Source organism: Manis javanica, chromosome 1 (genome assembly GCF_040802235.1).
Source record: "Manis javanica isolate MJ-LG chromosome 1, MJ_LKY, whole genome shotgun sequence".
Lineage (NCBI taxonomy): Eukaryota > Metazoa > Chordata > Mammalia > Pholidota > Manidae > Manis > Manis javanica.
This window is the reverse complement of record NC_133156.1, coordinates 55,116,769-55,134,226: the sequence shown is the minus strand read 5'-3', so window position 1 is coordinate 55,134,226 and position 17,458 is coordinate 55,116,769. Positions and strand designations below refer to the sequence as shown.

Sequence of the window (17,458 nt, the reverse complement as noted above, 5' to 3'; positions counted from 1 at the left end):
CTGGACGTGGCGTGGGGGCAGCTTGCCTGCCTTTGCACCTCTTCTCTGATGTACTTCTCGAGCTCTGACTCCAACCTCTGGGTGCCTGGAAGTATTGCAGCCACATGCCCAGGGGCTCTGAAGCAATGAGGAAGCTCCTCACCCCAAGGCAGACTGCTGATCCTCCAGGTACTCGTGAATATTGTCTCCCTGCCTTGAGAAATTACCCAGTGCAAGTGAGTGTGTGAGAAACAGACCCAGAACGCTGGGCAAGAGTCGAGAGATACTAGGTCTACCCCCAGCCCCTCATGAGCGAGCTACGGACCTCAGGTCACTCGCCTCCCTGTGCCTTAGTTTCCCCATCTGGTATTTATGGAACTGGTACTGAGTCTGGGCTAAACTCAAGTCCAAGTAGCATTTCATCATGGAAAGAGTCCAGGCTTTGGGGCCAGAGGGGCTTGAGCTGGTTACTGGTGAACAGCAAATTCTTGGTGAGTGCTTGTGAATGAATGCACCTGACCAGTTTGTTCTGGCGGTGGCAGGAGGGTGTGGAGGCTGGGGGCTGTTGGCAAGGTGCAGATCAGGAGATGGTTAGGGACCAAATCATGAAGGGCTTCTCGTGCCAGGCTAAGAAGCTGTGACTTGCAGTGGCTGCACGTGGCCCTGGCAATGTCCAGGACCTCATGCTGAAGCCTGGGAGCTGACACCATATATGGCAAAAAGGACTTTGCAGATGGGATTAAGTGGATTAAGTTAAGGAATTAGGTGGGGAGATTATCCTGGTGGGCCCCCTAAATGTAATCACAAGTGCCCTTATAGGAGGGAGGCAGAAAATCTGGCTACAGAAGTGGAGATGGAGATGTGACAACAGAAGCAAGAGGTCAAAATGAAGTGAAGGGCCCTGGAGCCTCTGAGGGCAGGCGGCCCCCAGGAGCTGGGGAAGGCCAGGACATGGACCCTCCCCCAGAGCCCCAGAAGGGCTGTCCCTGCCCACACCGTGGTCTCAGACTTCTGACCTGAACTATGAGAGAATGAATTGTTTTAGTCGCCAGGTCCGTGGTCCCAGGGTCACAGTGGCCCTAGAAAACTGACGCGGGCCCGTTTCCAGTAGGAGCGGTGGAGTCACTGAGCAGGGGCCGCGGAGCAGAGTGGGTGAGCGGGGAGCCAGGGATCAGACGGGGAGGGTGATGAGGGGAGGGGTGAGGCAGCCAGCCTGGGTCAGGAAGGGGCAGACAGAGCATCCTGCTGGGAAGCGGCTGCTGGGTGACAGCAGGGAAGGGAGGGCGGGCCAGCCCGGCCATTGTCTCCTGGGTGCCTCTGGCTGCTGTGCTCCCACCCGCTTCCCAGGGCAGGCTGTTCATCCCTTCAGAATTCTCGGCTCTGCCCCTTCGGCAGTGATGAGGGCTTTTGGTCAGGTCAGTGCTGGCTTTCTGTCTCCAGACTAAGAACAAGAAGGACACACTATTGGCCATCAGGGAAGCTGGGAGCCCACCTTATACTGGCCCATATGTGGCACTGATGGTCCTGGCAGCTTCAGCAGGATAGTGGACCTCTGGCTGTTCTTGGCCTCCTGCACTCCCCATGCCCTCCCACCATGATGTTTCCCACCTTCCTCTGCCCACTGATCTGGGCGGCAGCCACAGACCTGGGAAATAGTGCTCTGAGGTCCTGGCTCAGGGGCTGCTGTGTGGGACCTAGGCGTGCATGGCCTCTCGGCTGGCCTCAGCTTCGTCAGAGCCCCTGACCTGGGGGTCTTCAGCAGTGAAGATCAGGAGAGGAGGTGCGCGCTCATACCCCTCGGTATGCCTGGCCCCCAGGGGGCAGTTAATAGTGGGGGATATTTTTGTTGTTGCTTAGAATTCAGGCATGGCTGATCAGTAGCTTGTATCACTTGGGCAATTTACCTAACTTTTCTGAGTGTCAGTTTTCCCACCTGTACGGTGGAGACTAACAAGCACCTACTTTAGAGAGCTGCATGGAGAATGAAATGAGGCCACAAGTGGAAAGGGTCCAGCACTACCCAGAGGAATGGGTCTTGCCCATCTGTATTTAAGGCTCATCTCAGAGGTGTGCTCCTTGGGATGGGCTCTCTGGGCCATGCACCATCTTATCTGGGTGCCCAGCACACTGGGTGTCAGTCCTTGGCATGGGCTATACTGAACTGTTGCCAGTCTGCTCCTCAACTGACCTGGGCAATTAAAGGTGGCAAGAGTGGTAGCTTGTGGTAGGGGACTTGCTTTCTCTCCCTTTGGACTTTCAGCACCTGACACGGGTGGGGAGAGGATACCATTACAGAATGATTAATACACAGAAACAAGGACTTCCTGAATGAGAAAGTGCGGAAGGAGCTGGGCAGGTGGGCATCTTACCCATCAGGGCCAGATAGGGAAGTCTCCAGATCTTTACTTTGGAGAGACAATTTTGGGTGGCGTGGAGAGTGGATTTAACAGAGGCCAGGAGGAGGCTAGATGCAGAGGAGTGAGGCTTGTTCCAGAAGGTTAGCAGTGGAGGGGTGGAAGGCCCAGGGCCCAAGCCTATGGCATACACCCCACACCTGGCTGTTGCAAGGACCAGAGGGGACATGAGGCCCCAGGGTCCAGTTGGGCAGTTTTGCTCCTGCAACACTCCACAGAGATCAGAACCCAGAGGGCATGCCTCTAAGTTTTCCTTGAGTCTGATGATCAGTGCTTGACAGGGGACATGATCCCATCAGGGGTCATACATCCTGTCTGCATGCTGCACGTGGTTCACATGTGCTTCAGGCAACTCTGGGAGGTGACCAGGGCAGGCCACATGAGGCCAGACCCCATACTCTATGAGGTGAGGAAGCTGAGGCCCAAGAGGGGCAGGGACTTGCTCAAGCTACAGAGTAGTGAGGGCAGAGATGAGACTGGGGCTATGCAATTATTGTGCAAACCTGTTCATCACAATAAACACCGAAAATGTCATTTCTACATCTCCAGTGCTCAGTACATCCCTGGCATGTGGTAGGAAGTAAATAAATATTTTCAAATGAATGAATGAATGAATGAATGAATGGGTCAGGCATACAGACCAGCAAATAGGCAAAGTCCTGGTCTGTGTGAAAAGAAAGGAAAGCGACACTTATTGAGCACTTCCGTGTGCCAGGTATCCTCAGCGTGCTGTCATTTACCCTCTCAACAGCCAGAGCCCATCAGACCTGTGAGCTTCCTCTCCTTGCAGTGTGCCTCCCAGTGCCACTCAAGTCTTTGGTCTGGTTTCCCTTAATACTTACATTGGCTTTGTCACCCCTGAATTTATCTAAATCTCATTCTGGTCCTGTTATCATTTCAGTCTGGTACGTCGTGGAGGTGGGATACTGAGGCGTCCTCTCTCTTTTATCTCCTGCACACGAATGGCCAGTAGTCTCCAAGACTATTTCTTTATAGCCTCCTAGATTGTGCTTGATTCTCTTCTCCTCTCTTGTGGACTAGTGCCACATCCCCACTCACTGATGTCCCTGTCTCATCCTTCTAGTCCACATCTTGGGGGTGACCAGAGCCCACAGACCTGCTGGGTTACCCCCACCCTTGCCTTTAATCTTTCTATCTTCCCCTAAGACCTACAGTAAAATGTCCAATTCCTTAGTCTGGCCTTCAAAGCTCTGCCTTTCAAACTCGGCCAGTCCTCTTTCTCCTCTGATTTGAGCACCCCCAGCATAGAAGAGGATGCGTAATAGATGCTAAATGCGGACCGAGATGGGTTTCTCACTGCGCCCTGGACAGTTCTATTAGTGCAGTCATTTGAGGATTGGTTGAACACTTATGACTACTAAGTGGCACAGTTGAGTTTCAAAGTTAGGATTCCTGACTGTAAGGACAATGTAGCTAGAAACGAAGGCCCACAAGTTCTGGGGTCAGGAGACATCTGTCCAGGTGCCAGCTGTGTGGCCCTGGCCATGTTCTCTCAGATTTAATGTGGTGTCTTAAAAATGTAGGTAAAAAATTCTACCTTGGGGGGCCACTGGGAGGTTGGAATAACATGAGGTTTGCAAAAGGCTCATGAAGTTTTCAGCACATAATGTCCAGACCAGCACCTTGTGAACAGCTGCTGCCTGCATGGTTACCATTAGTGGGACCCCCGCCCTGCGCCCCTCCTGAACACAAATGGCCAGGACAGTTACCTGTCTGTGGCTCCCCGGGGGTCCATGATATCTGTCCCACTCCACACCTGCAGCTTCAGGGGCTTCTCTTCCTGCTGTTCGGGGTCTTGGCTTTCATCCCTAGACAGCTGAGAGCTGTTGGTCCTCAGAAAAGTTCCATGAGCCTTGCAGCGGGTGGGCCTGCAGTGGAAAAGCTGCTGGTATGCTGTGCGGAAGTCCCTGTTCAGTGCAGCATACAGGATAGGGTTCAGGGCCGAGTTGGCATAGCCCAGCCACAGGACCACAGCTTCTAGGGTCTCGTTGATGCCATCATCCCCTTTCAGCCCACGGTAGACAAACACAGTGAAGTAGGGGAGCCAGCAGATGATGAAGGCCCCCATCACGGCGGCCAGCGTCACCGTAGCTTTGTGTTCCCTGATGGTGGCTGTCCTCCAGGAGACGACGTGATTGATCCTCTTGGCCTGGTCCCGGGCGATCTTGAAGATGCGGTAGTAGGTGATGCACATGACCAACAGAGGCAGGTAGAAGGTGACCAGCCCATCCACCAAGCCATACACTAAGTTGACCTGGACTTTGCACTTTGGGATGGACTGACTGACCCCACTGGTCTCGTTTCTGCTATTCCACCCCAGGTGGATAGACAGGAAGGACAGGGTGATGGAGATGACCCAAATTAAGACCAGGGAGATGGCAACCCAGACTGGGGTGACCAGCACAGGGTAGCGCAGGGGGTCCGTGACGGCACAGTACCGGTCAAGGCTGATCATGAAGAGGTTGAGGATGGAGGCCGTGCAGAGCATCACGTCCAGGCTGGTATAGATGTTGCAGAAGACCTTGCCGAAGTCCCACTTGCAGGACAGTTGGTAGAAGGCTGAGAATGGCAGCACCAGGAGGCCGAGGAGCAGGTCAGTGACAGCCAAGGACACGATGAAGCAGTTGGTCAGATTGCGGAGCCGGCGGTTCAAGCCCACAGCCAGGCAGACCACCACATTGCCGGCGACAGTGATGAGGATGAGGACAGTGAGGATGATGCTGACAGTGATCCTGACCGGGGTTGACTCCAGACAACAGGAAGAGGTGGTGCCATTGGGCGCCATCCTGGGACCCTGCAGCTCCTTGCTCTGCCCACAGCCCCTGCTTGTTTCTTGTCCAGTTCCCCAATATGTCAATTATGTCAACCACTGGCTCTAGGCCCTCAACAGAGCCAAGTGTCCAGATGTGGGGAAGCTACAATGACTGACCCAGTGTTGTTTTTCTAGAATAAATAAAGCAGACTCCTAGGAGGTGCTGGGGATGAGTATGAATGAAGAGGGAAGTTCATTGTTGAAACTTTAGTCCTCAAATCGCCTCATGCAGAGCCAGCTTTCTCCCAGGACTGAAGCAGTTCTCCTCCACTCTCCAGGTTTTGCATAGAGCCTGAGGCACTGGGGATGTGTCTGGAGGGGCTTTGTTTTTATGCAGGAGGGATCATGTGTGGACATGCCTATGCCCTTCTCCATAGCTGGCAGCTGCTCCCATCCACAGGGCTCAAACAGTGCCACGTCTCCCTCTTGGGCCACTGGACAGCGTGAGCTGAAAATGCAAAGGTCGAAAGTTGAGCACTTTGAAACCAGACTAAGAGTGTAGCCAGATTCAAAAAGCATCCTTCTGGACCTTGACCTCCCTGCCAGACACCTAGGAGGCATGGGACCAGTCTGGGTACCTCTCCTTAGGAGGGACTGTGGCAGTGAGGACACATAGTGGGAGGAGTAAGGGAGACAGGATGCAAGGGCCTGGACCACTCTGTCACTGTGTGAGATACAGCTGGTGGGTCTGGGACTGTTTACACTGGAGAAAAATCTAGGCACAGACTCTAAGCACCCTGAGAATAGGAGCTACATCTGCTTATTCACTACTGGTTCCAGTGCCCAGCAAGCAGGCATTAAGCATCTGATGGATAAATGATAAAATGAAGGAATAAATAAGCAAATGTAATGAATTCACTCTGATAAAGTGCTGAGAATAGTGTCTGACACTTAGTTTTACAAAATATGGTCATATGCTAAACCAGGGGTGGATAAACTTTCTCAGGAAAGGGTTGGATAGTAAACATTTTCTGTTTTGCATCTGGCGTGGTCTCAATTCTGTCATTATAGCACAAAAGCACCTCCACAGACACTGTGCAAATGAACGAGTGAGGCTGTGCTCCGGGCTTTATTTGGGCACTGAAATTTGAATTTTACATAATTTTCATGTGTCACAAAATAGTGTTCTTCACTTGATTTTTTCCCATCTCTTTGAAACTATTTCCAAACTATTTGAAATTGCAAAAGCCATTCTTAGCTCCAGGGCTGCACAAAGCCAGGCAGAGGGCCAGATTTAGTGGGCTGGTGTGGTTTGCCAGCAGCACCTCCACCCCACATCCACTCTAAACCTCTCTCTGAATCTTTTCTTATTTAGCAGCACATGTGGTCCCACATACAGCTCAGCTGGTACAGAACTCACTCAATCTTTCCAATAGCTGCATAACAGTCCATGGGATGGCTGACCATGGTTTATTCTATCGTCCCCTGATCATGGGTGCCTGGGTGATTTCCAGCTCCTGCTTCCCTCCCTCCATTCCTTCCTTCTCCCCATGCCACTGTAAACATGGCTATAAAATGGCCACATACAAAATGCTTCTTGGGGAAATCTCAGGCATTCCCTCCAAGTGGTGATATTCTATGCTTCCAAATGATGAAAAGCAGGCTCAGGGCCTTCTGATTCTTGCACCCTTTCACACAGCTGATCCTGGTTTTCCAGAGGTCAGCCAGCAGGCCATCTCCTGGGCTCTGGGAGTGTGCAGAAATCAAGTGGACAGCGGACCTCCTCTCAGAAGCAAGCTGATGGCCACGTGGGATAAACGAAGTCCCTCCCAGGCTTTTTGTCTGGGGAGGCTTTGCAAACTGAATATGAGAAGCATCATTCAATCATAACCACTCTGTTGGTGCAGAGATCACAGCTCCTGGCCACCTTCTGCCACTCCAGCTGGCTCAGCCACCCAGCTGCTAGAGCTGGGCCTCTGGGTATTATTTTCAGATCTTTTCATTACATAAATAGCACAAACAGCATGGCTTTCACTGCCACACTTAATTAACTTTGGGGGATGGGGGAGACCAGTAAAGGTATCTTTTCTGAGAATCCCTGTATCTGATAAAAATTTTCTGTGAGTCCCCTGAACAGCCAGATACAGGTATTTGGCATTGGACTGGCATTTTTAATTAATGTTTGGGGGTTTCAAATCTGTACAAAACCAGCCTCTCATATAATCAGGAATTCATCCTCCCTCCCTTCTCCCTTCCTTCCTTCTCTTCCCTCTTTCTCTTCTTCACAGCAAAAAATTTTGTTCAGGAACTATAATGTGCCAAATGCTGTCCCAGGTGCTGGGGGCACAGTGATGGCCAGAACAGAAGTGGCTCCTTTTTTCATGGAGTTTTGAAGAACCACTTCTGTTGTGTTTCTATTTTATAGACCAGGTCTCTGAGGTTTCCAGTGACCTTTTGAGAAGGTGTGGAGCTCAAGCCATCCCACACCTTATGGGTAGAATGCCTGTCTTAGAGGGCCACAGCACCACACGATCATTGTAATCACTGTCAACATCTCTGTCACCATCACAGCTAACATAAAAACGGTTTCTTCCACTTTTCTTTCAAACCTCCAAAGTGTTGGCATGCTTGTTGTGTAAACGAAGCGTCCCGAGGTATACAGGAAGGGTGGGCTCTTCGGGCAGTCCCGCAGCCGAGCCCTCACACCCAGGAGGGGGCTGACATTCTTCTTGTCACAGGCACTAATGCGGGAAGAAAGAAGGACGTCTGTGTCAGCAGGTTTCCAAGTGGCACAAACTGGGACATAGCCTGAGTGTCCATCAGCAGGGGATGGTTCAAGATGGTGGCTGCACTGGCCTGCAGGACAGTCCTGGGCCTGCTGAGGTCACACATGGTAAATGAAATACCACTTCATCCTCACAGCCATCCAAGCACGAGGGAAATCACTGCTCCATTTCACAGTGAGGACCGTGAGGCTCAGGAGGCCAATGATGTCACACCCCCAGAATGTGGCCAGAGAGCCTGGACTCAAACTAGGCTCACACTCCTTCGGGCGGCCTTACTGCCCGTTCTTGGGTCAGGCTTCACTGGGCCTTCTGCTGGATGATACCAAACACCCTGTGTCTGTCCCCTACCTCTGCCATGCAGGCAGCAGGGGTCCCCAGATGCGTCATGCCTTCTCCCTCCTTCTTGTCTTCTGCCTTCACCTGGAGCACCGCTCTTCCTGTATTCACCGCACCTCCTCTCCTCTCAGGGTCCAGCTCAAGCACCTCCTCCCCCAAATGCCTGAAGACAGGAGCACCCATCCATGAACTTGGTACCAGGCTATCCTGCTGGCATCTGCTGCCTTGTAGTCTCACTGTGACTGTGTTTGCCCCCTAGGCAGGGCCTGGGCCTGCCTACCTCTCTCCACCCCTCATCTACCTCTCTGTCCATCCATCCATCCAAGGCTTTTCCATTGTCTGTACAACAGAGGAGGTGCAGGATACACGGAGTGGGTGTGTGTGCGTGGGTGTGTGTGGCTTCCCCGCCTTGGAAACCTAAGGGCGCTCTCCTTGGGGTTCACTGGGTTTGGTTAGAATGTCTGACTGGATATGTGGGAATGGGCCAACATTTTATAGTGAAAATCTTCAACACACCCAAGTCGAAAAACAATACAATGTACATGAGGCTGTCCGACTGTCCATGCAGATTAAATAACTGCTCTACCTCTCATTCTCTCTCTGCACATGTGTGTATGCATGAAAATGATGTGAAATTCATTAAAACAGGTTTCAGCCACATCTTTTACTCATCTCATAGGCTGACCACAGATGTTACAGTTGCACATTGCAGTGCTTCCTCTTCTGATCTTGGCCTTAATAGCCTTTGAAGAGGCACTTTCTGGAGAATTTGCTCATGGGTGGCATCCCCCCACATCCGCCTGGGGAGGTTTCTGATCTTTACCTACAGTCGTCACCTGGCAAATGCAGCCATAGCAAAGGGCAGGGGGCTGCCCAGAGGCCACCTCATGTGTGCCTCTCAGGGCCCGTGCTGGCCTATTAGCCACTAATTGAGTGTGTTAAATGGACTCAATGCACTAGCAGATGTGTGTTAAACCCGCTGTACTGCATTGTGTGCAGGGAAGTCTGCTCTGATCACTTCCCATTCCTGGCCCAGCTTGTCTCTAAGTATAGATCCTCGGCATGGCATTCAAGGTTTTTCACGACCTGGTTCTGTCTTCTCTCTTTAGCCTCAGTTTCTGCCTGCCAAGTGCCCTTTAGTGTGCTAGGATAACACTTCGAGAAACGCAGCTCCAGTGGCCTTTAATTCCTCCTGGTTTTGGATGTGTCAGGCCCATTCTGACTCTGTGCCTGTGCACATGCTGTTTCTGCTGCTTGGAATGCCCTTCCTCCCTTCAGTGTCTGGAGAGCCCTCACTTTTCTCTCAAGATCTGGCCTCCTCTCTCCGGTCCTCCAGGAAGTCTCCCAGAGGAACTTGCTCTGTCTTCTCACACTTTTGCCCCTCACTTCACACCTCTGGCAGGGGCTTGTGCTTTCTGGGGTACACAGGAAGGAGGGGTCTTTAACTCCATGGGGTAGGATTGAGGTTTTTGGGCCCCAGGAAAACTCTCCTCCTATTGGGGTCCCTGGTAATTCACCATCAGAATGCATCCCCCCCAGGAACTCACTTGTAGTGGGTGGGATCTGGAATATCATTTCCCTTCCTAATCCTTCCACACAGCAACAAGGAAAATGGGGGCTTGGAGGGTCGAGGGCCACCCCACCAGGGGAGGTTTAACCCTGAAGCAAAACCAGGCCTGCCTGATGCTCCTGCTTCCCTCTCACTGCTCCTCCCGGATGAAATCCCAGGAGGACCGCTGCTGGTGGTATGTTCTGCTTGTCAACAACAGGGGCGACCGGTCTAGGGGCTGCAGTCTCCTCCCCTTCACTTTCTTTCCCCTTATCACCGGGAAGTGAAATGAAGTCCTCCTTCTGTCAGTTCAGCAGGTAAACTGCAGGCACAGCCACTGGGGGAGCTGGCATGGCACAGGCAGCCAGCAACCTGGTACCATCGGTTAAGGCTCATCTGACCGGGTTTCTCATAAGGCCTGAGAGATGAATCTGGTTTTCCAGGCAACAATTAACAACTGGAAAAGAAAATGGTATTCATTAGGCACCTACTGTGTGCTAGGCACCTTCGAGGTGAGCCAGAGGGCAAGCCTGTAAAATAGGTGGTTTTATCCCTCTTCGGCAAAAATCGACAGTCCAGTAAGTGAAGGAGAGCCCCAGGGGCTGAAAGAGGGGACTCTGACACTGGATGGATCTGGGTTCTCATGCCAATGCTGTCATTTAATAGCTTTGTGATCCTGGGCACATTACTGTAAACTCTCTGAGCCTTAGTTTTTTCATTTATAAAATGAGGCTAATAATATGCCCTCCATCACTTGGCAGACATGGAAAGGCAGAGATTAAAGATCTATAAAATACTTAGGACCTGGCATGTGGTGGGCTCTCACCAGATGTTATTTGTATTATTGTCCAAATCCACACGACCAGGAAATAGCAATCACACGCCCTCCATATCCTTGCTGAGGGCCTCCCAGGGGCAGACCCTGCACTGGGTTTTGGGAATACAGCCATGAATGTGATCCTGGAACTTCTAGTACAGTGGGGGAGACACACATTAGTAACTCACTGCCGAGTTGCGCATTGATTTGCAGTTGTGTTAAGAATTATATAAAGGGGAAGTAGAGGGAGCCCCTAGATTGTAGAATGGGGGAACTTGACCTGACCCAGGGGGAATAATGAAGGCTTTCCAAGGAGTGGGTATTTGAGTTGAGATTTGCACAGACGGCAAGGAGGTGAATCAGTGAATATGGGGGACCAGCAGGTTCCAGACAGAGGGAACAGCCCCTGTAAAGCTTGGAGGAAGGAGATGGTGGATTTTAACCCCAGAACCATGGGAAGCCTTGCAGGGTGGAGGGGGCGTGGGAGCAGAGGCTATGTGACGGAAGGCAGGAAGGGGACTCTGCTGTCCTGCTGTCCACATCAGGGAGTTGGGATGTGGCAGGCAGCTTGGGGCAGCCTGAGCCAGGCCCTGCTGACCACCCGCATTTATCACTGTTGGTTTTGAGACACCAAAGTCACTGGGTCCTGGGAGGACAGTTCCTCATCTTTATGAGCCATAATTTCTCAGAACTTACTCCCTATAATTGGCCACTTCAAGTATTCTGGGTGCCTGGCACTGAGAACATCAGAAAGTGGTGCTGGTATCAGACCCCCAGGAGCTCTGCCCCTGTCAGGAAGCCCAAAGGGGTTAGTGAAGCAACTTCATTCTTTAGAGAGGGAAGACCAGCCTGTGTAAGCCTCCAGTGGCTGCACCAACATGAGGTGCTCAGCAACCTGACAGAGGCCCAGATGGTTGGAACGGAAATGACCTCTGGCCTTCCCAGGGAGCCTTCTTCCCGCTTACAGATGTCAGACAGAGGTGCATCTCCACTTGAGAAATGCTGACAGCTGTGATGTGCCAGGAGATACAATGTGCTGGGGCTCCTTACCTTCACTCAGGAGCCTGAGGCAAGGGCTGGGGACATAAACAAATGGCTCATGGCAGTCCTGGCCCCCAGCAGTTCAGACAGAGCCAAGCAATGGTGATAGGGGCCATAGAGGGGGCCACGAGGGGCTGTGGGAACTGGGAGTAATGAAGTCTGATTCTGCGGGTGGCAGCAGGTGGCAGCTGTGGGGTGTGTGTGAATGTGTCTGTGTGCCTGCACAAGTGTACATGTGCAGAAGCCAACGTTTTACTGGGCCTGGAAAACCCTATTAACATTAAAAACACAAGACTACTGACCCAGCAGTTGCTTTGCTAGGAATTCATCCTGTGACTCTTCACAGCATGGTGTGAGTCAGAAAAAGCTGGAAAGGGTGTAAAAGTACACAGGGCAGAATGTGGGGCTACCGCCTCACAGACTCAGATAGACTGTCTGGGCTGATATGGGGTAGTCTCCAAACCTGTGCGAGGGCGCTGTGGAAAGGGAGGAATGTATGCGTGTGGACTCACTCATACACACTTGCTGACGCAGGTCTGATTGGCTCAGGAAGGCCTGCGAAAAGGGGAAGACTGGCAGCTGCTGGGAAATGGCGGCTGGGTTCATGCTGGGAGGAGGACTGGTACCATAGCCTCTTTTCAACCATTCAAGTCTTTTTACCTTGCGTATGTATTACCAATTAACAATCTAGCAGCTACATAGGCAGACAGGTGGAGAAGTGAAGGGGCAGAGTTCGCTGGGCAGAGGGAACATGCAAAGGAGCAGAAGCTGGGTGACCACGTCATGCATAGGATTATGATCAGCTCAGGGTTCCAGGCCACGGCTGCCGCTTGGTGTGCTCTGGCCAGGAGCCCCTTTAGAAGAAATCCCCAGCTCCAAGCTCACTGCCCTCAGGGACCATCATTTTCCCACAAGTCAAAGCACAGCTTTGGGAGTCTGACTGGCCATGCCATGCCCTCCGGTGCTTCCCGTTGTTGGCACAAAGATGGCAATGCCTCTGCCCATCTCTCGAGCTGATTTTCAGGGGGACAGTGGAGCTGCGGCTGGAGTGCTGAGTTTGGATTTAGCTCTGAAGGGCAAAGGTTGCCACTGAAGTTTCAATCAACAGGCCCAGGATTGCCCAGGGAACTGGTGGCAGGTCTGGGAGTGTAGTTAGTTCTCTGGGTTGCAGTCAGCACCCATCAGAGAGGACGCTCTTATCCATTAACGCATATCGAATGCTTACTTCTTGATAGATGGGGGAGAGGGAGGGGCCTCTGCCCACCTCTCATTTATGCTTTACCACAACATCCTGAGGCAAGGGATCTTTTCCGCATTTTACAAAGGCAGAAACCAAGGCCTGAAAAATTCAGAAACTTACTCATAGTCTCCATAGCATTAAGTGGAAAAGTCAGGATGTGACTCCAGAGTCCCTGTTCTGGACCACAACGTATTTAGCTTCTCCTACAGAGAGAGAAACCACTTTTTGGTATTTTCAAAGTGATGGTGTGATTGTCTGGGCATTTACTTCCTCCTTCACATTAACATTCAAAGTCATCTTTCGTCTTTGTGGTTGCAGATTTCTAACTCCTTCCTCATGGTGGGCAGAACATTTGGGAAAGTCTCTCTAAGGCAGCCTCTGACTGAGGCTGTTCACCAGAGAAAGACCCCAGACTCTCATCGTTTCCTTTCTTCTCAGCCTCCAGGGGTCCAAAGTCAGGATCGCTTCGGTCCTCTAGCACATCTTGTTCCAAGCATTGCGGTCTCCACACAGGCTGAGAGGTGATCCGAATGTTGCCTGGAATTCAGGGCAGGTTCTGTGTTGGCAGAGGTTGGGAGGAGCTCTCCCCACCCTGGAGACATGTACCCGCCAGCCCAGAGGGGCCAGGTGGGACCAAAGTGGATGTTTCCCCACTATAAAAGGCATTGCTTGGGCATCACAGTGAGGGGAAGGTGGCCTGGACCAGAAGCCAGGACACCGACCACTTCCATTTGGCAGATAGTGAAGCTCAGGTTTAGAGAGGTTAAGTCACCTGTCCAAGGGCACACAGCAGGCAGGACTTTGAACTAAGCCTGGTTCCACAGTCTCTGAGCATCCACGGCCCTCCCCTCTCCCTGCTAAAGACATGAATCTGGTCCTACCCATTCCCTGTCTATCTGTGTGACCAGTTCTGGCCATGGTGTTTTCTTACCAGCAAGAGACCCCATGCTGTTTGCCTGGCCCCTGCCAGTGGCTGATGTGAGAACCTGAAGCCACATCTGGTGGCAAAAGTTTCCCTTAGTTATTGTTTGTCTGAGAAAGTCTATTTCTCCTTCATTTTTTCTCAATGAAGGTGAAAGTCACATAACATAAAATTAACTATCTCCAAGTGCACAAATCAGTAGCATTCAGCACATTCACAATATTGTGCAACCCCCCACCCCACCCCTTCCCCTGATCTGGTTTCAAAACACTTTCATCACACGAAAAGGAAACTCCACACGCATTCAGCAGTCAACCCCGACCCCTCCTCCCCTGGTTCCTGGCAACTGCAAACCTGCTTGCTGGCTGTCTGGATGTCCTACACTGTAGGCACTGGGAAGTGTGAGACTGGCAGAGGGCCCTGGTTCTCTTTTCTAACCTGTGCCTCCCCTTCATCCACCCAGAGTTTGGGCTAAATATTCAGGCATCATCCTTGACTCCTGTCTTTCTTTCATCCAACACTCAACCCATCAGCAAGCCCTGATCCTGCCTATGAAATGCATATATTTTGGATGTGGCTACTTACCTTGTCTGCCGCCACCATGCTGGGTCTAGTCTACACCAGCCCCATCTCTTGCCTGGAACTCTGTGACAGCTCTCAGCTGGCTTCCTTTGATCACTGACACCACTCACTTCCTCTCTTTCACCAACACTGTCCTGTTACACCTCCCCTTGGCTCACCAGGCCCCATGGAATCTATGCCCCACCTCCCTGATCTCCTACTTATACCCCAAGTCTCAGAGGTCTTTGGCCACCCTGACCTGGCTCCCATGCCTTAGACAAGCTCTCTCCTGCCGGGGCTCTGCCTGTGATCTGCTGCTGACCTGGACATGCACATCTTGGTGCAAATGGCCGTTCTGCAGAGGGTTCTTCACTGATCCCCCCAAGGCAGCTCCTGTCATCCTCTGTCATCTCCCCTCCATTTGGCTTTCAGCACAACACATTTTTTTCCTGGTATTTTTCTAGCTTCCCTATTTGTTCACTGTTTCTCTCTCCCCACTGGAATGCAGTGGTGTGAGGGCCAGGGTCTTCTCTACTTTATTCCCAGACAGGCCCTTAATGGAGACTTAATACTTACTGGATTGATCAAATGCATATTGAAAACAACCATCACAACAACATAATATCCCATTTATTGGACACTTTGAAAGTGCCAAGCGACGTTCTAAGTACTTTATATGCTTTATCCCATTCAATCTCTATAACAACACTATTAGGTGGCTACCATTACTGATCTCCATTTTATAGGTGAGGAAGTTGAGGTTTATGGCATTTTGTGACTGGGCCAAAGTCCACCACCAGCAGTGGGTTGTCAGGTGTGGGAAAGGCCTGAGGAGAGGAGTTTTCAGGGCAGGGGTTAGACTGGGCCAAATGAAAATTCTGTCTTGGTTCTTCTGGGGGAGGTGAGACCCTGGATTGCCAGTGTTCGCAGAGGCACCCAACTCTGCCACTCAGGGAAAAATGCCCAGGCGCAGGGGCAGGGTGGACAGGGCACTGGGCTGGGAATCTGGTCCGAGACTGAGTCCCTGGTGTGACTCTGACTTGCTGTGTTATCTCCAACAAGTCATACATCCAGTTTCCTCAGCAGAAAAGCGGCGAGATGGGCTTAGAATATCCTGAAGGTTTCTTCCAGCTACTTTGTGTGTGTGTGTGTGTGTGTAGGGGGTGGGAAGGAAGGAATTGAGCCCCCCAGAATAATACAATAGGATGGCTCTGAGTAGAAACAAAACCCAGGAGTCATCTGGTGCCCAGAAACCTATTCCACAGCATCCCAGAGAGGCAGTCATCCTCAGCCACTTTCTCTGTGACCAACGATGGGAGACTTACTGTCTTGTAAATCATTTGCCAATCAGCCACAGCCATTCAAAGACATTATAGAGTCCCATATACTCTTTCTTTTGGAAGCATACTCAACTGCATGATAAATGCTTGTAATATATGTGCTTTCCATAGAAAATAGAATTCATATTTAGCTATTTAGTGTAATGAGTGGCCATTGACTAGCTGTCATAGTGTTACATTTGTAGATATCCAATGAAACATTTATTACTTGCTCTTTTGTGGTTTTCTTTTTGTATTTTAGATCTGGCTTTTGCGTGTCTGTGTGTCTGTGTGAGTTTGCAGACATTTTTGTAGGTTTCTGGAAAGCTCTGGAGCCCCAGAGAACAAATCCCTAGGCAGCCCTATAGAGAGTTCCTTGTTCCCCTGAGTCTTTGCCTCTCTATGCTAAACAGCCATTAGGCCCTCCAAATGGACTCATCACCACCCACATAGCCATCACTGCCAGCATCCCTGGCATAGCGGCCCTCCCAACAGTTACTGCCATTATCCTCATCACCACCCTCATCTCCATCACCACCATCACCATCACCCCCAGCTCCACCTCCACCACCAGCAGCAGCTGCTGCCGTGTGAGCTGGGCACTGGAACTGACCCGCCAGCCCCTATATTCTTTCCTCTCTGCTCTTCTTTCCCCCAACCTCACTCCAGGAGGGTTTTGCCCTTCCAGCGGGGCACTGCTTGCTCTTACAGGTGAAAGTCCTGCCGCTGCCCACTCGGTCACCTTAACGATATCAGCAAGCACCTAATACTTGCCTGGAACATTTATGCACACTGGTTATCTTACATAATCTTCTCTGCCCTTCTCCACTTGCCAAGGCCCCTCCACATACCTCGATTCGAGTTCCTCAGGAGAACTCTGTGGAGCAGCCAGGCTGGTCACTATGAACCCTATTTTGCAAATGTGGCAGAGAGGGACCAGATGCTTAGGTCGCGGCGACATGGCTGGTGAGAGCTGGGAACAGCCCTCTCAGTTTCCATTCCTGACAGCTTACCCTGCCCCTACCTCCTGGGTCTCCCAAACCTCATTGGTGCATGTATCACTGCCATGTTTTTGCCAAACCCACAGAAAAATACCAGTTCTGTTTTTTACTTAATATTGTTTAATTATTGCAATAACCACCAGGATCACTTTCCCTCAAAGAGGTCACTTCAAAAATAAATGCAGTGGAAAAACAACCGATGTTGTTAAATTCCGTATAGTGACTGCTGCCTGAAGAGTCGGCCCCACCCTCTCCTTGTCAGAAAGGCAGACTGGCCTGTGCCAGAGGGGTGAAAGATGGCCTGGCAGCAAACTGATACTTTCTCTTTGACATAAAGAGGAAGGTTTGAAGGAGAACTGAAAAGGGAGTCTTCTCACTGTGTGGTCGTGTGTTTGTTGATATCTGTGCCACTGACCACCCAAGTCCATCCCAGGACCCCCAGGGCTGCCTGCCCCACACCCGAGGAAGCATTTTGCTCACTCCAGGGAGGTGACACCTTGTAGTGGAAAAGAGCCAGGAACCTCTCGGGGCTCAGCTTTGCCCTCTGTAATGGGCATAACACCACAGTGTGCGGTGCTGGGAAGGTAAAGTATGCAGGTGAAGGGATGGTGCTACAAGGGTGGTGGCTCCTCAGTAAACGTCACTGCCATCCCCACAGCCATTCTGTGGCCTTCTCACAGAAACCCTGGACTTCAAGTCCTGCCTTTCTGCGAAAGAAGG

General features: G+C 51.4%; 1 protein-coding gene across 2 annotated transcripts in view; it reads right to left on the bottom strand.

Annotated features, from left to right (window-relative positions):
- The window catches only part of HRH2 (histamine receptor H2), a 74,648-nt gene that overhangs the window by 48,408 nt on the left and 8,782 nt on the right, over positions 1–17,458 (bottom strand). For both annotated transcript variants that reach the window (XM_036995215.2, XM_036995214.2), the window contains exon 2: positions 4,124–5,674. In XM_036995215.2, coding sequence (XP_036851110.1) covers positions 4,124–5,199 — 1,076 coding nt within the window. In that variant the 5' untranslated portion in view covers positions 5,200–5,674. The remainder of the gene's footprint in view (positions 1–4,123; positions 5,675–17,458) is intronic.